At 34.6% G+C, this 22,741-nt stretch overlaps 1 protein-coding gene across 2 annotated transcripts in view; it reads left to right on the top strand.

The window, feature by feature from the left end:
- The window catches only part of TBC1D19 (TBC1 domain family member 19), a 46,846-nt gene extending 24,579 nt beyond the window's left edge, over positions 1–22,267 (top strand). Inside the window, exons 11-21 of one of the 2 annotated variants that reach the window (XM_023925400.2) lie at positions 1,804–1,916; positions 7,016–7,090; positions 7,553–7,615; positions 12,000–12,084; positions 14,331–14,375; positions 15,563–15,595; positions 17,939–18,048; positions 19,078–19,169; positions 19,911–20,026; positions 20,843–20,913; positions 21,887–22,267. In XM_023925400.2, the coding sequence (XP_023781168.1) occupies positions 1,804–1,916; positions 7,016–7,090; positions 7,553–7,615; positions 12,000–12,084; positions 14,331–14,375; positions 15,563–15,595; positions 17,939–18,048; positions 19,078–19,169; positions 19,911–20,026; positions 20,843–20,913; positions 21,887–21,961 (878 nt within the window). In that variant the 3' untranslated portion in view covers positions 21,962–22,267. Of the gene's footprint in view, positions 1–1,803; positions 1,917–7,015; positions 7,091–7,552; positions 7,616–11,999; positions 12,085–14,330; positions 14,376–15,562; positions 15,596–17,938; positions 18,049–19,077; positions 19,170–19,910; positions 20,027–20,842; positions 20,914–21,486; positions 21,673–21,886 lie in introns of those variants that run through there. The other variant, XM_086890408.1, reaches the window with a different exon arrangement.
- Positions 22,268–22,741: the final 474 nt, after the last annotated feature.

Raw genomic sequence — 22,741 nt, forward strand, 5'->3', positions numbered from 1 at the left:
TCTTTTGATTCCTGCTGAATATTAGCATCAAAGGGAAAAATAGTCAGGATACTGTCCCAAAAGTGCTCCATCCTATTTTTTTTTTTGTTGCAGTAACAAAACAACGATCTTTCTTTCTTACTTCTTTTATTTTCATCTTTCCGTCCTGCACTGTCAGTTTTCTAGTCCAAGAGCAGCTCATTAGGTACTCTTCACCTCTCTGTTCTTTTCCCATTCTTCCAAATAAACTATATTTTCTGAACTTCCTGAGCCATTCATTCAACTCCACATTGTTGTTCACATTCATTATCTCCTGTCTATACCAAGCAGCTTGGTTCTAAAGAATGCCTTAGCTTTTCCTATATTCAAAGGCTAAAAGTTTTGTAAATATATAAGCTAAATGCCTTGACCGTAAACTGAAATCCCTTCTCATTCAGTGGGAATCCTGCTGCATGCTCTAATAGGTGTTAGTTATGACTTTATTTGCCACTGAGGTATTGATTTTGCTTTCATATTAGATGTATTGCCAAGTCTGAGGATTTTATTTTGTTGTGTTTAGTAAAACCCATCTTGTAAATAACAAAACTTTTTTTTAATATTTTGTATGTCAGTAAGAAATATTAAGGTCAATACCCATGGATGCCAGGATGAATCACAGTGTTTCTGAAGTTCTGTGGAGAATGTAGGAATGGGTTTTTTTTTTGCCCTCTTCATGCAGGAACAAAGGATCATAGAGAAGTCTGTGTTAGAGCTCTGCAAGTTAAACAAAAATTTGGCAAGCTGATCTATTCAGTATTTAAGCAAAAAAGGAAGGAAAGAAAAATCAATTAGATATTTAATTCCAAACTTCATCCTTCTAAGTCATATCAGAGCAGATATTATGAATATCAAATTCAGTGAGATATAGAAAAGCAAACTGTTTCATAGACATTTCAGAAAAAATAGAGGATATAGATTTGGAAACTTCTGAGTAGTGGTCGAACACCTATGTAATATCTAGATAATAACAGAAAAATTTCTCCCAACTCTTTCTCTCTTTTGTGAAAGACATTTTGAGTATGAGGGTACAGTTAATCACATACCCTTGGTGAAGAACACTTTTACCAGATTACAATAGCTAAAGATGTATGCCTTTCAAGTTTCTAGATTTAAGTATGGAACGAGATAATCTGTTTTATAGTATCTACAGTACTGTATTCAGCATGAGGCCCTTGTGACAGAGTAGCTTAACGTTTCACAACAGTGACCCAAATAAGCAAATCTGTCAGCAGTAGAGTATTTGTTTTATGTCAATATAAAGGTGAACCAACATCTTTTGAGGTCTTTATCCTCTAGAGTAAGTATACCAATAATGAGAGAACATGACAGTACACTCTGGAATGGAAAATTCTTGCCACAGTTATCTGTGAAGATCCTCATATAGCTAACATGAGAAAGTAGAAAGGCACAAAAAAAGCCAGAATGAGTGGCAGTCTCCTATTTGAACTGAGATACCACTCATATTTAAACCAGGAGTATTTTGTAGCTATAAATGGCTGCTTGTTCAATTTAGTAGCTGCAGCTAGCCTTGATATAGTCATGTGTACATACTAAGTGCTCTTTTGTGACGGAATGTGATACAGCCTTGCTGATTAATACCAATTAATACCAATACCAATTCCCAAGGAATTGCTTAAAAATTGCACTGTGAAAAGCAGGTATTTTCAGTATTTCCCTATTAGCTAATGCTTACAGCATAGTAAGCCAGATTTTAAAGTTAAAAATTAAGGTATTTGATGGAAATCTTATACTACATCAACTTTTTACCTGCTTTGGTTCTTACAGTTTTAGCAGAGCAAGATAGTGCTGCAGCTCAGCAGTATGTTCGTCAGGGATGTCCAACAGCACTCCGAGCTGATCTGTGGGCTCTCATTCTTAACATTTCTAATCAGCCAGAGGTAAGTAGCAAAGGGAGAGTAAAATGTGAAGACTAGATGAGAATACAAAAGTTCAAACAGATATCTTCTACTGATATTTTTTCCAAAACAGAAATGCTCTACTGAGTTGTCACAGAAACTGATAAACATTTTATGATTTAAAAAGCTTTGTGCTGTGATGAAGTCTTTGCCACTCTTCCTAATTCTTAATAGATGTGTGAGCGAAGTACTGTAGAACAAATTATTCTACTGGTATGACTGTCTCCTGAGATTTTCCTATATGATGCTCACATTTTTAGAAGGGAGCAAGAAAAAAGATCTGAGAAGATTCAACCTCTCATATCTTTTCCAAATTTTATAAAAAGATGTATTATATCTATTTTCTGGTCTTCGCGTATTTGGGGAAACTTTGATGTGAGGTTTTTATATGTACATGATAATTTACCTTGTGATAATTTTTTACATACTTAGCAAGTTTCTTTTTTATCTATAGCTGAGAAATATAAAACTATGTACTCATACATTATTCTGAGACTGAGTGCAGTAGAAATTTTACTTTAGGAGACATTCTGCAGGATACAGAGCCTTGAGACTGAACTGAGTAGATTGTGCAAGGAATTAGTGGTGAGACAATATTTTGTGATGATGCTGAAAGAACTCTAGAAAGGTGAGGGCAAGTAGCTAGAAAACGGTAATGGTAACATTGAGACAAAGTGATAAGGGTAGAAAAAGTGATGCAGACTGGGAAATTAGTCTACTACTTTGAGACTGTTGAAAGGATTGAAAAACAGTGAAATACAAAATGCACCCTCAGTCCCCATAAAAACCAGAACTATCAAGCTGGGACAAGATACACTATGTTGAAGTAAATAATTTAAGCTGTGAGGTAACTGCACATAAATGTTTTTCTGTCATACAAAACTGAAACTGTTCTTCTAATGTAACAACTGTCATAATCTTCTGTCTTCTTTTCCAAGACTATTTCTGCATAGCATTTTTTATCCTGGGATCTAAGTTAAAGTTGTTTTATGGACTTTGAGTACTAAAAATAGAAATATGTTTAAAAGATCGATTTCCTGAGTGAGAACAAGCAGACTGCCCATGAATCAGGTGGAATGGCATGAGGGTTACCACAGCTGTAAGCTGAATATCTATGGTTCAGTTTAAGCATTGCTTTTACTAATGTTTCTTACACAGAAGTGAGCTGTGACTGCTGCCGAAATGCTAACACCCTGAGATGATCTTCTTGCATAGACTGAATACAGGGCTTTATTTTTTGTAAAGTGTAGCAAAGCAGTTTCCATATGCATGTAGCTGTTTTATGATCTGCTGAATTTCATATAGACTTTATGGATTTATCTGACACTTATTTTCTTTACCTCTTGAGAACAGTTTCTCTGCTGGAGTTGAGTTGTCTGTTTACAGACATTCCTTGCTGTAATATTTCTGATTTGCAATTTAGGCTCTATTACGTTTATAGCTGTATGAGTCTCTAAATCACATGAACTTTGAATTTCCTTTCTTTAATGTGAAACATTATGAAGGTTTGGTATGGGCAGCAGTGTGTGTGCTAGCATCTGATATTTTTGTTTGGAAAATTTTATTCAGTAAAGCTCAGCCTCTGTATAAAGCTAATTTACAGCCAAGCAAGAGATGATACTAACAATCTACATTGTAATAATAAAAATGATAAACTGTGAGCTCAGAATGCAGGATTATTTAGAAATGTATAAACACATTGCCTGACAATGAATTGTTTCTCAGTTTTCATTTGTAATGGTACACTTTAGAGGAACAGTGTTAAAAGAGCCTTTTTAAGGTTGCAAAGACAAACATTTGAAGGTGAACAGTGTCATAGTTAATATTGTCTGTATAAACAGTCCAATTTGCTGTATATATATTTTAATCATATGACCTTGAATCACAGGATTACAGTTATTTCCTGTGGGATGTCTGTCTCATTGCACAAAATGGATGGCAGAGATTTACTGAGAATCTGTTTAATTTTTTTTTCCTTCTGTTCACAGTGTTACACAATTGTTTATTCTCTCCATGCTACTGAAACAGTGTTTAGGAAAGAAATTTGTTTATTATCTGGTAGACTTTTTCTCCCCCTCTAATTTTTTTGAATTAATTCGTGAAAAATCTTAGTCTGGAAATTCCAGCATGCAAAAATCAGTAATGCTTTACTTTGCTATAGGTTTTACTGAATGTAGTTTGCAGGGTTTAAAAACTTACTAAGTAGGTGAGGTGGTAAGTTCATAATGGGACATTATGTGTATCTGCCTTATCAGAACGGTTTTTTAGATTAGGATCAGTAGACAAAGGTCCCCACTGTACCATTCAAACAGCAAAAAAGCAGTTAGAGTAGCAGACTGTCATCATCTTTGGCTGGAAAAGGATGTACTTTACCAGTAGATTTCACAGATCTCTGGTGCAAGGAGAATAAGCTTTGGACCCTCTTCAAGGATTTACCAGGAGAGTTGTCTTGAGCTCTTATGTCTGTTTTCTCTTTATGTAATCTAATTAGGTTTTTGTTTTGTCCTTGTTAGATTTGAGAGGCAAATGCAATAGTGCAATCACATGGGAAGGGTAACTGAAAATGGGTCATGACCTACCAACAGTTCATCAGCAAGAGTGTAGCTTTGGTGCCAGGGATTTCATGTCCTGCACATGCCAGCACAGAGGCCGCTGAGTAATCCAAACCTTTATTTCAGAAAAGGTGAATATCCAGATTCTGCTTAAAGTAGCTTTGCTGGGTTCTGCTGAAAAGTACTGTTCTCTCTTGCCCATAAGCTCCTTTCAGACCACCTTTGTGATCTCAAGTGGATACAATATGAATGTTTTGGGGGAAATTTTGGGATCTGGGATAAGGTCAAGAAGTCTGGTCACTGCAGTCCTGAAGTGTACTTAACTTCAGTTTGGAAAGATGAGTATATTTGGAGGTGTGGTATAAAAATATATAATTTTCAGTGAAGCTGCTGTCTATATAAAAATGCAGCATATTTTTAAAAGGGAAAAGGTTTACAAAACAAAGTTACATGAAGATTTGGCAAAGAAGAAATGTTAAATCAGATGAAAATGGTAAGATTTTTGTTTTATAACTGAAAACATTTTAAATAAAATAAGAAATGTAACACATTTTTTGACATTCCCAAAACTTGCCAGTAGTGGAATTTCTTATCTGGAGAAAGAAATGCAGCCAATAAATAGTAAAAGAGGACTTGAATCTTTTTTAAAGGCTAAGTGAGGTTCTTAAAATATTCCTCACTTTTAAGTGAGAGATTGATCTCCAGAGAGTCTTGTGTCTTGAAAGTAAATCTTGTTTATGATTCAGATCTAAGGAATAAATCTATTAATACAGCATAACCGTAAGCCTCTTGTCTTATTGAGAGACATGGGCGAGGTCCTCTTGTAGCCAAGTTGTGGCTGAAATTCTGGCATGATTCTCAAGCCCAACTTCATTTTGCATCACAGCAATCACAATTTAAGAGAGAATGAATGTCAAGTAAGGAGTTAAAACCTACAAGGAGTTAAATTCCTAGAATGGTTATAATTGAATTGCGTCAGTTTTGCAAGTCCTTTTTTAATAATTTCTGATTTATTTCCTGAACCTTTTTTGCATTAGTTCTATTTCCAGTGAATAGTTTGTCCTTCTGGTCTTCTTAGAATCATAGAATTCTAATTCATAGAAGGGTTGGAGGGACCTTAAAGATTATCATTCCAACCTCCTGACCATGGGTTTTGGTTTGTGGTTTCTTTGGTTTTGGTTGTTGTTTTTTTTTTTAATACTAACTTTTTGTGTTTTAATATAGACCATCACTGGAGATGGCAAAAAAAGTTATTAATTTAGCAGTGTTAGATTTGATTAGACTACAGTATTGATGCTTTAAAATGTTGACTTGAGTATTCAAGTAGTTTCTTGTAGCTTTGAAGAGCAGAATGCTATGTTCATACTGCAGATACTTTGCATTTAGTAAATATTTATGTCTGATCATTCCTAAACAAATAGTGTAATATTTATACCTCCCCTTTTTTTTTCCTCAAAAGTAAAATTTAAATATTTTCCCTGCGGGAGGCATCAGTACTTAGTATATACAGCTTTTGTCCTCATTTCAACTTAGCAGTTTAGTAATATGTTAATTCTAATAGTTTCTAAGTGTGTACTATTCACCATTCTCTCCCTCTCAGGATTTCATCTTGTTTCCCACTTGTTCTTCAAATACTCACTTTAGACTTCTATTTATCAAAGAAATCATCAGTAAATCTGTGATGTTTGGAATATACAAATATTTGTGTGGTGTCCATTTAGATACCTCAAAATCAAAATAGTTTTGCGAAGTGGGAAAGATCTTTGGGATGGCTGACTTAATTTATCAAATAGTTCAAGTCAATCAGAAATTGTTATTCAGTTGTAGATGTAATGGCAGAGAGATATTTAGGGATTTGTGAGTTACAGGATGACAATGTGATATTCTATTTTTCCTTTTCAAGCTCTTTCTAAGAAGGAAGGGTTAGAATTAGTAAAAGCAGGGAAGTTTGTTCTGATTTTTCCCCATTGTTTCACCTGTGTGTGTTCTATAGACATTCAGAAAATAACTGGAGTTTAAAAACAGGTCCTATTTTTTGTATTCTTTACCATTTTTTTTATGTGTATTTATCATTTAATCTTTGCATAAATATAAACTGTTTACAGCTTCATACTAGTTTAATGTCAAATATTTGCAGCAACTCACTAATGCTTAAAGATAAGACAGAACTTATTGGTGGAGAGGTGCATGAAAATAGAGGATAATAAAGAAATAAAACACAATGATTTTGGACATTGAAAAGCTTTTAGGTAGAGAGAACCAAAGGTTGGATTATATGGGTCTTTAGTTTGAACTAGTCCCTTCATTCTCATTTTATTACTTAACTGAAGGCAAAGTCATTTTATAATGTCTTCATCTCAATTCTTAGGCTTAAACTAGAACAAACCATGGTAGATACTTCATAAATAATGCAGTGCCTTTCTTTCAATTGAGTACATGTTTTTTTTTTCAATTGCTGAAAGGAATTTTTTTTAATTTAAATATAAATTCAGGTCATGTCTCAGATGATGGTAATATTCTTAATTTTAGGACATCTTGTATTATGAACAGCTTAAGTCAAACGTGATTCAGCATGACCTTTTAGTGGACAGCCTGATTTACAAAGTAAGTAATTCACTAAACGGTGAGTGATTTATGTGCTCATCACACTGGTGTCATGTTGTTTTTTAAACAAGGAAAATAATAGATGGCTTGGTTTTGAGGAGTGTATAAATAATTAGTGTGACTTTATTGTGAACTTATTCCTTGTGCCTGTGTTGTCTTTCACGTAAGACATTTGAGTTGAACTATTAATTATAAAGGAATATTGTCTTCATTTGAAGGAGTAACTGGGTTTGTGAGCAAAAACAAACAGGGTATGACTGCTTCCATTTCAAGTTGCAATGCTGAATGCTTAATCATCAAGTTAATGTAGCATTTTTTAGTTTTAAAATGTGAAGTCTAAGTTTAACTATAGGTATTTGAATGAAAGTGAAACAGTGTCTTCTATCACCGTGGTAAGTTTAGCCTCCATGGGAGTCTGAAGAGAGGTCTTTTGGCTTCAAACTCTTGTATTTTTTATTACAGGATGTAAAGCTGACAGCAAGCAATGATGACTACTATTTTGTATTTGAGGATTATTTATATCAGGTATGTAGCTATTTTTTGGTTATAAAACCTAGGAGGTATACTCCTGTAGGATTGTATCATCTTTGGAGAAAGAACTGCCTTTTTAAGGCAGAGGACAGTGGTACAAATATATCTGTTTGCTGCATATACTTTCCCTTCTGAATAGCGAACTTGGACACTTAAACAGATTAAGCAGGGCAAGCTTCTAAAACTCCAGCTGTGAAAGACCATATGCAATGTCTTTTCAGTGCACTTAGCTGGAAAATATGAAGTCAGCCATATTTTTCCCCTTTCCAGCTTTGCAATAAATAACCTCCAACAAGTAAAAGCTGTTGTGTAAAGAGAAATTAAGACTTGAGAAGTATATTCAGGGTTCCATTTAAAAAAAAACAAAACCCTTGCTTTTCAATGACCTATTGCAATAAGTATATTGACATATTTTTGATTTAAAAACATTGATTCTGAATAAGGTAGTGACAGGTATGGTTACTTGTAGGATTGCATCACAAAGCTGTTTCTAGCAATCAGGAGTCCACTAATTTATAAAGAATTATCTTTGTTGGTGCCTATCAAATGCCTGTAATTAGAAGGAAATTACATCTGTGAATTTCCTAATGTGTAGTTGATTGCAGTGTCAACATAACTGTCATGCAGCAAACTTAACATTTCCACGGTGCTTTTGATTTCATTAGTCATATCTGTTATGTCAGACTTGCTTATTTTTTTTTTGTTAAGAGCTATGTGAAACTAAATAATTTCTTCTTTGGTGGGAATATATAAAACTGCTAGTAATTTAACTAGGCAAGAGACTGTCCTTAATGCTGCTTAGGTCCATATAGATATGCAAAAATATGCAGTACTGTTTAAACATATTATCCAAGCATGTCTGCATGCAATTCAGCATTTAAACATTAATAGTTAAATTTATAACCTCATGAAATTATGACCTTTTTTATTTGAAAATAGGCACAACATTAAGATCTGTGTCTGAATTTGTTTCAGAATTAAAGTTTCCCCTCAACCCCGATCACCTACCCAGCACCGCTTCAGAATAGGTATGAGGCCCTGGACCTAGAGGGTCATCCAGATGGCATAGAGGAAAATGATCTGCCCAGTGGGCCTCCCAATTACACTTCTTCATCAGACAGATCACCACCTCTAACATTAAAAAGAGAAGAGGGGAAGTCATAGTGGGTGACTTCCTTCTGAGGGGAACAGAGGGCCCCATATGTTGACTGGACCCATTGCACAGGGAGGTCTGTTGCCTCTCTGGGGCCTGGATGTGGGATATCACTGAGAGACTCCCAGGGCTGATTCAGCCCTGTGATTATTACCCACTGCTGACACTTCAGGCTGGCACTGATGAGATTGAAGAGAAGAGTGTCAGGACAATTAAAAGAGACTTTAGGGCACCTGCTCATGTGGTTGATAGGGCAGGAGCACAGGTAGTGTTCTGCTCAGTCCCTTTAGTGGCAGAGAAAAACAATGAAAGGAATAGGAGAGCCCGCATTATCAACAAGTGCCTCGAGGGTTGGTGTCACCAGCAGAATTTTGGGTTCTTTGATCATGGGGCAACTTTTTCAGCACCTGGCCTGCTGGAACCAGATGGGCTCCATCTCTCTGTTAAGGGCAGAAGGATTTTAGCACATGGCCTGGTAGAACTCATTGAGAGGACTTTTTTCCTTTCCCAACCTAATTTGCAAATGCTTTACTGCCTATTTTGTTATATAGCCCCTGGAAAAATTTTGTAGTATGAGTCACTGTGATATGGGATATTATTTATTGATTGAATATGATAAATAGAATTAAATATTGGCTAAATAAGATAGATAATGAAAATGTTAGTTTAAACCAGATACATTATTTCTGGGTTTGCATAGGATTTATGGCTTTGTTTCATGACTAGTTACCGCCTCTTAAGTTGGCCAAGTCATTGAGCAGAGTGTGTCCTTTGTGTGTTGTGGAATAGATGAAATGTCCATCAAAACAAGGACATTTGGGCTTAAAATAATGATGGATGACGATATTCTGTTGTATTATTGGTACCTCTTTAGTAGCATACAATTGTTCATTACATCATTTATTTCCTTCAATATCTTTGCTTTCTTTTTCCCAAACTTTATTTCTTTTTATAACTTCTTCATAACTATTGAAATAAAATGCAGGAACTTTTTAATAAAGCAGTTTCTTTTTGATAAAAGATTTGATTTTGGGTTTTCTTTCCCTCAGTGATTTAAATTCAGTGGTTTTCTTTTCAGTTGGATTATAAATATCCAATAATTTGGTTAATATTTCTGTACTTGAAAAGGGGTTTGTGCCATTGTTTTCTTTAGCACTATCATTCTGTTAATGAGGAAAATAATACACGGATTAGTAGATTTGTAAATTCTTTATTTCAGGCCAGAAGTTAAATTTGAATACTTTAGTCTTACATCCTGCAGACTGAATACATGCAAAGAACCTCACCCAGAGATTTTGGGTATAGTCATAACTTAGGTTTGAGCTAGAGTCTATCTCTTCTAAAGATGCAGTCTTCATTTAAAGGCTTCCAGATACTGGTACTGGACACTGTATTCCTAAAAAAAGGGCCTCAAATGAAGGTTACATTCTTTCCCCTATGAGAGAACATAGTTTATGTCCTGTTCAGATAAGTTTCTCTTTTGTTCACCTCAGTTAACATACACATAGAATTACATTTGCCTGTGTATTGTTATTGTCAGTGATATTTTGGCAGCTATGAACATGATTGTGTATTGCACAAAAATAATATTTAGCTTAAACTGTTTGAGATAAAGAAAGTATTAGTTGTTTTTAAAAAATGTTTGTATTTGAGAAATAGTTTTGAAGTTCAAAAAGGAAAAAAATCTCAAAATATGACCTGCTTTCCATAAAAAAAAAAATAATTAAAACAATAATATTCAGATGTATCATTTTGCGTGTTTCCTTTTGACAAATGCTGATATGCAGAAGATGTTTGCACCAATTAGTGGGAAGGAAAAATCCATTCATTTCATTCACAATAAATTATGTAATGAAACATTTCCTCCTTTCACACCTTGACTACAGGTAAAATAAACTCTTAAAAACTTCAAGAGCAAAGTGTCCTGGGTTCAGCTAGGGTAGAGTTAATTTCTTCTCAGTAGCTGTTACAGTGCTGTGTTTTGGATTGGGAATGAGAATGGTGTTGATAACACACTGCTACTTTGGGCTATTGCTCAGTTGTGTTTATCCTAACTTTTTAAGATGACTTTTTCCTCATCTCATGCTCTGCCAGTGAGGGAGGTACACAAAATAAACTGGGAGGGAGCATAGCCAGGACTCATCAAAGGGGTATTCCACACCACAGAACGTCATGCCCAGTATATAAATTGAGGGGAGCTGACTGGAATCGGGTGGCTGATCTGGGTTTGGGAAGGGTCTGGTATTAGTCTTTTATTATCATTATCATTTGCCATTATTCACTTGCTAAACTGTTCTGATCTCAGCCTGCAAATTTTACTTTGATTCTCTTTCCCATTCCACCAGGGTGGAGAGGGAGAGGGAGGGTTGAGTGAGTGTCTGCGTGATACTTAGTTTCCAGCTGGTCTTAAACCCAAAGAGGCTTCAGGTGCACAAAAGTCAGCAGCGAGCTGAAGTCTGCCTTACGTCTGCCCTCTCGTGTACATTCTTCATAGTGCAGCCTTTTAGTGCGTGGAAACATGAAGATTCTAAAGTACATTACTAATTACTACATTTTTTACAACTCCATTTAGGATGAGGTTCTTTATTGTTGGTTTTTTTTTCTATGAATGCTTTCACTACTTAATTTTATACTCAGTTGCTGTGAATACAGTTTTGTTCATTTATATAAACTCTAAACCCCATATATACTTTAGAGTATATGATGTGCATTTCTGATCTTTCGAATACAAGGTGAACATTATAATCTGTTTTTTGAAAGAGCTGAATTGCATGTAAACATTTTGTAAAGGTCTGGGAATAAAAGCAAATGTAAGTTCTTCCAGAACTGCACACATCCAAGAGTGTAAATGTTTCATTTGTTTATTCACTTACTAGGACATCCCTGAGTCATAGTAACTGAATAGGAAAAGAGTCTAAAAGATGTAAAAGCAGACAGGTACAGATACAGTCACTACTGTTGTGACAGAAAGGGATAAACACCTGCTGAGAGGGAAGGAGGGAGGTTAAAGAATGTGGATATAAAACTGATAACATATGAAGGTGAATGTAAAATTACAGCAAGTTGAAAGTGAGTCTGGAAATTTGAGCAGGAAAATATGTGGTGAAGAGCTTTCAACCTTATCGGCTCTCTTAAGTAGCATCTAATAGGTGGTAATTAAGATAGGTCCTTAGTTTTTTTTACATTGCTTTGATCCAGTTAGTCAGCTGACTTTCTTTTCTGCAGGTGTTACTGTGTTTTTCCCGAGATACATCAGTATTGGAGCACTTTACTTACAGTAGTGCAACCCCACCCAAATCATACATACAAGGTAAAAAGAGTTGTTTTTAAAAAGATCATGTGGATTTTTGTTGACTGATGCACTAATACAGTATGTGAATTTGCTTTGTGTTCATTACACCTAGTAGACTACACTTTAAAGAATGTCAATAAAAATTAATTCTGCACTGGTTCTATTATGACAGTTTAGAAGCTGATCACAGATTACAATGTTGTTCTTTTACTCCAGTTTTCTGTGTATAATTCTGCAGTGTTTTACCAAAAGGAATGGAGCACAATTATGACAATATGATAAAATAATGACAATATCTGTCTTCATCAGAGCTAAACATTTAAATAGATAATATTGTCCTCTGCAACTTCAATAAATTTTTCAACTGGAAGTTGTTGTAGAATGTAGTCTCTGCAAAGTTGTGAGTTTTGCAAATATTTATAGCCAGGAGAAGAACATGTTGCTAAAGAACTGGGGCTCTGTTCAAAAGGGTGGGAGAGTACAGCTTTACCAAGCATACTTAGCACTGATTTTTTTAAAAAAGCATGGCATTTTCAGAGTATTAGCTTATCTTTGGATGTTCTTTGACATGAGGTCTCAGTATTTTTCTTAACAAACTTTAGATTTCTTGATTCAGTCCACTTGTCTTCTCTGCCTGCTTCTCATGCCATTATTCTGGATGTTTCCATGTGTCTTAGAACCTCATCTGCTTTGATTTTACCTAGAGGTTCCTAATTTTGCCTTCCTTCTTGAGTCATTCAGTAATCCAATCATTTTTTTTCCCCGTGTATCTTCATCTTCTACATTCCTGTTTATTTCCTTGTTCCTGGTGCCTGTGTATTTAGCCAAATATGATACCTAAGTACTTTGTTTGTTCAGGACTTAAACTGACAGTTTTCATCTTGCTGCTTCTTATGTCACTATAAGTAATGTTTGTTTTCTAATTTTTTAATTCTTTTTTTATTGCTTTTTTTACTGTCTTCCACTGAATTACAGAGTTTTCTTTGCCTTCTCCTTCAAATAAGCAAAGGGCTCACCTGAGAGCAGAACAGCAGTGGGATCCCAGGTCTCACTTCAGACACAGAGCCATGGCAGCCCAGAAACACAGCTATGGAGAACATCCTGCATATTCCTAGACAAATCTGGGAAATGATGTTGCTGATACCTAAATCTGTACAGTGTAAATCCGAAAGGCTTGTATGTCCTATTTTTAGACGATTTTCCAAGAGATGTGCTTTATGCTAAAAATACTCATCCTCCTAAATTATAATTCCTGGCTGTGCAACAAACAAACTATTGAAAGGAAAAGGAGAAAATAATTTTTAGTTTAATGAAACTCATTTGTATAATTGGAAAATACTGGGTTTTCCCAGTATGGGGTAGTAGGCAGGAGTTTTGCAAGTTAATTTTTATTTTATTTTATTTTAGTCAGTTCATGCTATAGGAAAATACCAAGGTCCAGATTCCAGTGAACCTGACAAAAGTTTCATGTGCTAAATTCTATTGTGAAGAGAAAATAGAGTACACTGAATATTCTATAAATGTTCATGTAATTAGTTAAATTTTTAGTTGAATGTTCTCATTTTAGAATTAAATAATTGCAAGTTTTAATTAGTTGTAATTATGTTTAATAAAACCTTTATATTTCTAAATAAATTGTTAAATTTTATTAATGGATTTTTGATTATTAGTTTTTGTAGTTAAAATATGGTTTAATAATATAATGTGTTTTTTTGCAGGGAAGATAAAAAAATTATATGATTAGTGTATATGATCAGTGATTTTCTTGACCTAATTAAGTCTTTTGCATCCAGTGGATTACTTAAATATTTGTTTGCTATATCAGAACATCCATCTTCCTCTGTTGCAGATCTAATGAAGCTTTGAATATTTTTTTGTCTGTGCTTGTATCTGTTTAAAGTCCTTTCCTGTCCCTAGGTCGGTCTGCTCCTATTTCCTCCTAGACCTTCAGTCTTCAAGGTCCGCAGCAAACACCTTTAGAAGCTCCTAAGACACACCCAAATAGAATCTCAATGGAACAGCATTGCTGGAATTTTCCTCCTCTTTTTTGTTGTTTGTCATCCTTCTGTATTTCTGCATTTTAGTTTTATATCTGACATTGTACCTGTCCCATTGCATTGCTTGCTACACTTTAGACAATGTCAGATGGTCAATAATGTAATCAGTTATCATTTTTGTAATTGTAACTTAAAATCTGCTTTTAAATTTAAATTATTTAAATCTTTATGACATTTTCTTTGTGGTTTGATGTGTTTTTTTCACAGGAAAACTCGGAATGGAAGAATATGCTGTTTTCTATCCTCCAAATGGTATGAATTATACTATTGCCTCCTCTAGTGGTAGTTTGGGAATATTTTTTTTCTCAAATAGGTAATATTTTCTTTTTCTATTACAAGTTGTGTTTTGCTGTTACTCTGTGAAATTCATTAATTTAAAGGAGTAAACTGCATGGAAGCTACTCCAAACCAACATTCAGCCTGGTGTTAGTGATCACAGACGGAGTTTGTCTATGTTTGTGGGAAGGAGAACGAAAACAACTTGTGGTGCAGCAGCTTGTATTCAGTCTTAAATCAGCACTTAGAGGATTTAAATGATAAATGCTGAAACTGGCTGACCTCTCAGCTTTTCACTACTTAAGAAACCACACCCTAAATTCTTCTCCTTTCAAAATGTGTGTTGACACAACAGATCTGTGTAATTCTAATACCATTGCTGTTGTTTTAACTTCATTTATTGTTTTTCTCAGCTCTTATCTTGACCATTTCAAGCCTTTATTGAATCCTTTCCCTCCATTTGTCTTTCAAGTTCAAGTTCTTTCCTCTTGCTTTCAAGGCTTTCTGTCACCAGTCTCAAATCTGTGTCTCTGGCCTTGTCTTTTATGTCTTCTGTACTTCAGTGGAGTCAGTTGCAGTACATACTTTTGTTTCCCTTTTTTCCATGTTTGCCTCTGCAATTCTTGCAGCTCTGTAGCCATGAAGCATTGTTCTTAGGCTCTTTTGCTAAAGCAGCAAAAGTCTTTCACCAGTCTTATATAAAATCTAGTGAATGGGAGCTAAGATCAGCTGGGAAGGAGGAGCAAGCTGTTATGCTACAAAGGCCAAGTACTGTGAATGTTCTAGCTGAGTACTGCATGAATTACAAGGTCTTGGCCTCCTTTTTTTCCTACTTCATTCTTGTCAGTGCATAACATTTATTGGTTGTCATTTATGTGAAATTAGGTTCTGATTTCAGCAAAGCTTCTGTGTAACAACTTCATGGAAATTTTCTGAGCTTTACTTGGCTTTCTAGGATCTGTAGTTTATGTTTAAGCATTTTGGTTTACGGACATAGTTGATACTGTACTTACGTATGTACAGGATGGAGATGCAGAAACAAGGAAATACTTTATTCCTGATGTAGGCAGAATACAATTTGATAATGTGAGGGGGGAATAATATTTTTGCATGCATAAAGAGGATTATTAAAGAACAAAAAAAGAGATGTTTTTGTTTTGCAGGTGTAATTCCTTTTCATGGCTTTTCTATGTATGGTAAGTGTGACTCTCGTAAGCTAAAACCTCAGAACTACTTCTCCTCATATTGTGTAGTTTAAAGCTGTATATATATTTTTACAACTTTTAAACTTGTGTTTATGTGCTTTTATGGGTTTTTTTGTGTATGAAGGTTGTTAAATATATTTTTAAAATTTCAGGCTGTTATATTACAGCTTACTCCCATGTGAGAATTCCTTCTTTGAGAGCTAATAGCTGAGCTAAGCTATGCATCTTAATGGATATGAGTAGAGGGATAAAATTTGCCAGTGAAGTGCTCTTTCCTTCTATTTCACTTCTGGGTAGACCAAGTTACCCATGAAAAAAGTTATTGAAAATAAGAATAATGTGAAAGGCCTGTTGTTCTCTAAGTTTACCTACAAGAGGTGTTAAAAGAGCATTACATAATATAATGGTTGCTAATTTACTGCACAGAGAAAAGCACAAATACCAACAAGATTTTTAGGAAAAAAAAGCAGAAAATTCTCCTTAGGTTACAGATGTAGTGCAGCTATTGCAGATGTGAGATTAGATGTTTTGGCTTTTCAACTTTTTCTTTTGGTTTATAAAAACCAAAGCATCAGAGGGCAAACAGATTTTAAGATTATACTTAAAATGCTAAGTTTTGCTATTAATAAAGTTTAATGATCACACACAATCATTAAAATAATTGAATTGAAATATGAAATGCAAATTTGAACCTGAGTAGGGAATCTAAAGGCTTTGGAGTAATGAGTACTTAAGTTAAAAACTCTCCCTTAGGGACTCACTTAGAGGCGTTCACTTGTTCTGTGTGAACTGCTTTTCAAAATGTTTGGATTTGCCTCTGCCCTTGAGAACAGTGTCTCCCAAACTCGGGTGTGAATTTTCCTCCCTCCCTCCTGTACTTGCTCTTTGCACAGGCTCAGAATATGCTGACTCTGAGAAGGAGGAAGGGTGAAGAGCAAGGCAGCAGAAACATGGTGATGTAGCTCAAGGCTGTGGGTGCAGTGGCTGGGACCAAGCAGAGCATCCTCTATATTCCATGTTGTGCTGCTATATGAGGAAGTGTCTGGGTCCTTATGAAAATCTTATACCCTTTTTCCTGTTTGCATGCATACACTGTCAGGGTGCCAGCTGGCAGAGGCTGTTCTCTTACCCTCCTGGCCCTTATGTACATGTGCACAGTGACAAGTTTTTCACCTCCATCTTCAAGCATTAAAAACATGAACACAGATAACACCCTTTCCTTTTCTTACCCCTACTGAATACATGTTTCTGTGAACATCTCACTCTACCTTAGCACCCCACTTCTCATACACAGACACCATTTTTGTTATTAAGCCACCTTCTCTGATATTTAGATATGAAAATAAATTCAAACGTGCATATATCCATATATATATATATATATATATATTTATATAAGTACATAAATCTATGTGTGTATGTGTACAGATAAATATATCCATTATCCCTAGCTTAGTGTAAATAAAATGAAGGAGAAAGTAAATGCAAAGATTGAAACTATGAGTGTATTAAAATGAATGCACCTGTAAAATGAAGCAGTCATCATGATGACTGGACAGATCAAAAGGCTGTTCACAAAAAGGTGTGAGAACTGTCTGTGAGAATGCATTGAGTGAATAGACTATCAGTCTCAAGGAATGATGGTTATGTTTGAGCACATACATATAACAGATTTATCTATATGCTAGACTTTAACGAAACAAGCAAAGTTTCAGAGCTGTTTCATGTTTTCCAAATGTAATCAATTATTATTTTGAATCAGGTGTACTAGAAGGCTTCTGAACAGTAAACCAAATGTCCATGGTTTACAGATCCTGTAAGAAATAAACATGTCTCTATGCATTTGTCATACTTAGTGATGTTATTGTGGCAACCAAAAGCTGTTCTTTTAATATTTCCATTTTCACAATATCCATCTTCAAGCAGTTTTACAATAGGGCATCAATGTGGAGATGGTCAGTGGCCCCATGGCACACTCAAAGTTACAGACTTGAATCAAAGACTTGCACTGTTTGCATTACCTGACACCCCAGGGGTGCTCTCCTTATGGCATATTTGTTACGGTTCAGAAGCCAGCACTGTAGTATGCAGGTTCTAATTGGTTTAGCTTCTTGAAATATGTAGGGATATCTAGAATGTATCATATTCTCTTTCTTGACTTTTTTCATTAAGTGATAGATTGTGATTGAATACTTTTTTCTTGGTTTAGTACTGTTTTTGTAAATTGTGGTACTATTAATTACTTGGCTTTTCCTCATACTTCATGCGCTTAATCATTGAACTCTTTTAGCAGTTTACAGTGTTGAGTCAATTACAATTCTTTTATCCTTTCAGTTGCTCCACTTTGTTTTCTGTACCATGAACCTTCCAAATTGTATCAGATATTCCGTGAGATGTATGTGCGTTTTTTCTTCAGACTCCATTCCATCTCTTCTCATCCCTCTGTAAGTTCATTAGGAATTAAATCCACTCACTTGATATCCTGTTTGCTACAGAACAATAATATTGTTATTAGCGTGGTTTTCTATGTGATTGAAATGTATCCTTTTAAATATAATAAAATATTTCAGGCAAGCTTGGGAAAATTATTAGGTAATTCCAGTCTGGATGATGTTGTTTTCTATGTCAGTGTTAGTTTTTGCTATCATGTACCTTATTAAAATACTAAGTTCTCATTTTATGAGGGTATGGGGTCTTTTATAAGTCAAGTTTTTTAATCTGATAGATTTCTCAGTTCTAAATATATGTATGGAGATACTGTTTTAGTGATACTGAGTTAGTGTCTGTTTCTTTAACTGAAGTATCTTCATATGACAACACATGCTTTTTAGTACTACTAGATGAGTTTAAATAATTTGTGACAAAGCTGGATCAGCTGTCTTGAAGGTACAAGAGTTGTAAAAATTGGCTTGTCTTTTATTTGTGAACAATTAAACAGAGTAAATATTTATTTTTTCCTTCATATCATGCTAAAGAGTTATATTGCTTTTTGAAAGTATTTCCTGGTTGAAAGAAAATCCTTTCCTTGGTATACCATTTCAATGCTATGTATTGTGCTTTCCATCTTTAATAGCAGAGAAAACCAAACTTATCAGAGAGATACTTTTTCTCACATCCATTTTTTTTTAGTGCAACTGAGGTCTGTTTCATCAAAGTGGAAATATTTCATTTATATAATAACCCATTAAGTACTTCAACCCTTACATACAAACACCATAAGTAACTCAGATTTGAAAGGGATTATCAGAACATATTATGGCTAATACATACACAGAATTGCAGGAGCAAGGCTTTAGTGACTGAAGGTATTAAAATTGCTTGTGCCTTTCTCACCAGAGTTGACTATTGTATCATTAATAGTGTTTAATTGCTTTCATGCAGTTACAAATCTATGCACACTTACACGCTGATACTGTTTTCTCAGATTTGACAGGATGAGTGTTAGTATACATAATATGATCTTGTTCCTTTAGGGCATTGTGTCATTGTGTTTGCTTTTTGAGACTCTTCTACAAACCCATCTGCCCCAGCTCTTCTATCACCTCCGAGAAATTGGAGCTCAGCCGTAAGTGCTTCTTTCTAACTTGTTACAAATGTTGCACATTTATTGTTCTGAAAATGCTTTTCTTAGTATTTTAATTTAAGATCTGTGGGAAATTACAAAAAATTACAACCATCAGTGTGCCATTTTTCCTTGATAGTCAGATGGAGTGCTTTGTCTAACGTGTATCTGTGCTTTGTGCATTTCTTCTGTATGCTCTCTGAAAGAGAATTGCTCTGTGAGAAATGCTCTATGCTGCATTATTTAGCTAAGTTTCAGTAATTTATGTTTAATCTGATGGAACTAAGTGATGTATTTCCTAGGGGACAGAGGACACAAAGATGTGTTAGTTGCAGCAGAAGGTACTGGAAGAGGCAAGAGAGCAAGAGTCATTCAGTAGTGAACTCATGGCGCCAGGCACAACAGAACCTGAAAACCTTTTTGTCTTAATTGGCATCCATCTTAATAGCTTAATAGCAGAAAGGATGAAACATTGAGGGCGATAATAGCTGAGGATCACTCCGATGTGATTGTTTGATCAGAAGGATCGTGAGAATGATATTAGTACTTTATCAAATGAGATGCTAAATAGTTTTATGATGGCTGTTGAAAATTAAAATATTGATTATTACTGCAGCAAGAGAAAATTCTTACTCTTCCCAGAAGAGAAATGCAGAAGGGTAATGAAATATTTTTAATTTATAGACAATCTGATCATTATGGGAGGCCAAAATATGATAACTGTTGTTTGTCACTTGTTTGCAGGCTACGAATTTCATTTAAATGGATGGTACGAGCATTTTCTGGTTACTTAGCTACAGACCAGCTCTTGCTTCTGTGGGACAGAATCCTGGGATACAATTCTCTAGAAATTCTTGCTGGTAATAGAATTTTTTTTACAAAACATGTGAAGTCTGTGTGAATGTAAGGCAAATACTAGTTAGCTTTAATGTATTTTGTGATGAGAGTAAAATAGTTGCTCTTTGAATGCAGACGGCAGGTTACATTCATGTCAAAGCATGTATCCTCTAGAAAAATGGAATTGCCAGAGTACTGCATCTTTAATAAAAAATATGTCATGTAATTTTTTTTTTATGGAAATACTCAAAAAATGCTAAGTGCTCTCTAATCAGAACATGTGATGTTCTCCCAGCTCCAGTGGTAGTGGAAAATGAATTCATCACCTTTCACAAAATACAAGATTCATGTTATTTATGGCAACTACTCTACAGTACTTAAGGCAACTTAGAGTCAGTCCCCCTGATTTTGCTGGATTTTTTCCTTTGAAGTGGCATCTTTTAAGACACTTTGGAAGTTTTGTAGCTAAATAATGTCCTCATATTTAGGAAGGTTTCCGGTGGAGGTTTTAAAGAAAATATGTATCTTCAGTTGAGTCAGTTTTTAAATTCAAAGTAGGTGAGTGGAAGAGAAGAGGTTTTGGTTCCATTTGTACATGTAAGACAGCTTGTCCCTTTTAATTAAAAGCTAGTCATCTTAAACTCAGACTTTCCTGAAAGAATGTTGTGTTTTTCTTGTCTGAGAGAGTAGTCAAAGAAACTCAATGACAGCCACCTGTTGTATATTATTCTTCAGAATCAAAATAATTAAACTAAGTGAAAATTGGCATTTTATATCAAGATTATTTCTAACCACTGCTTATCATGTCAGAAACTTAAATATTGGACATTTTCTTTCAGTCCTGGCAGCTGCTGTATTTGCTTTTCGAGCAGTCAACCTGATGGAGGTGACATCACTGGCTGCAGCTGAAGTAAGGATAAGTTTCACTTAGAGGAGATTGAAATAGTTTCTGATACTTTGCCAATAAGAGTAACTTAAGCTTCACATGGCACATGGTGCATAGTGCAAATCTTTCAGTCTAAATTCTTACCTTAGATAAAAAATAAGGAAATTGTGAACATGCAGTACATAATGCTGCTTTTCTGGAGTAAAAGTAAAGCATATTTGCTATAAAAATGCAGTGTTACAAAATTATTTTGTGCAGTTTTTTTTTAACATATAATCCGTGTTAGTGGGATATATTGTTTTTGAAATATTGCAGAGGTTTGTACCCTTTTCCTCAGAACATTTTAGTTGCTTCTGTTCTACAAATGACAAAAATGTTACAAAATTAATTTGTCAAAGTGAATCTGAAATTTCACTGTGCATACTGCCATAGGAAATGAAGTAAATGAAGTTATTACCATGAAGATTATTATTGTTTATATCTAGTAACCTGTTAATTTTTTTAAAAAAAAAAAAATACAGTGATGGTTTTTTTCCAGATTTTGAGAGTTTGTGATCACTTTCTTTGTCTTTTTTTAAAACATACTTTCACGAGAAGACATTGATTATTTGAGGCATTACGTTGGACTTACTTCACAAATACTAGCCAAGCCACAGGATAAGGATTCTTAATTCCCAATTATTTTTAGAAGCAAGTTGAAATGTTAGACTCCTTATTCACCCATGATGCCACGTATATTTGAAGTAAGGCTAAAGTCTAAAATAAAGTTACTTGGGTACTGTACATTGGGTAAACGTGTTTTTTCTTTGAAATGTTAGAATGTAAAATTATGCAATATGGTACTAACATAAACCAGTATAATTTGTTTCTAGCCATGCCCAGGTCTGATTATTGGCTGTATATTTAGTATTTGAATCTTTTCCTGACTTCTTAACTTGCTTTAAGGAAATTTGATTCAAATGTCAAGTCTAACAAGCCTTTTTAATTTTCATCCTAGGCTGTACTTGCTGACCTTTCAACCCTAAAAGTTATGCCTCTTCTTCAAATCTTCTTGTTTGCTACTGTCACTTGATCTGCTTCAACAATACTGGTACCACATTCCAGTCTTTCTGGAGAACCTAAGCATCAACTATGCAATGTCTGCATAAAACCAAAATTAAACTCCATGTATAAAATCAATTTAGAAATAATTACCTTAATATTTTCTAACAGGAAAAAATAACTTTGCACATGATTGTGTGAAGTGCATGCTAATGAATTTTACTGTACTAGCAATGGTTATTACTTGTACATTGAGAATGACTACTTGTGCAAGTAAATAATATGAATCACTGTCTAAAATGCATGTAATATTAAATAAATGTAATTAATGATCTGAGTTTTGTGATGTTATTTTCAGAGTTGTAAAAGCTCTTATTCTTTTAATATGAAATTACTTTTTCTGGCTCACACCTTAGAGGATATCATCTCCAATGCTGTCAAGTGAAAAAATAAAGATACTTTTACTTGCAAGATTATTTTTTCTAGTTTTCTAAAGAAAAGATGGGATCATACTTCAGTTTTGCTATCCCTATTTTATTTATTCTTTTGCCATACTGAATGTAAATCAGTGAAACATGAATCCTTCATACTTTGCTCAAAATCTGATAAATGATCTAAGCTGTTGTCTCAGGTAGAGGTATGAGCTGTATGTTTGTGAATATGGTCTCTGTCAGGAAAATGTAGTAGAAACTTACTGAACTAGTAAATTTATAAGGTATTTAAAAAAGGTAAAGTTGTGGACTTGGTGGTATAACTTTCTGTATAATGAACCAAACTATTTATATATGGCAGATATAATGGGTGAGAATAT

The sequence above is a fragment of the Cyanistes caeruleus genome, chromosome 5 (assembly GCF_971803275.1).
Source record: "Cyanistes caeruleus chromosome 5, bCyaCae1.hap1.1, whole genome shotgun sequence".
NCBI lineage: Eukaryota > Metazoa > Chordata > Aves > Passeriformes > Paridae > Cyanistes > Cyanistes caeruleus.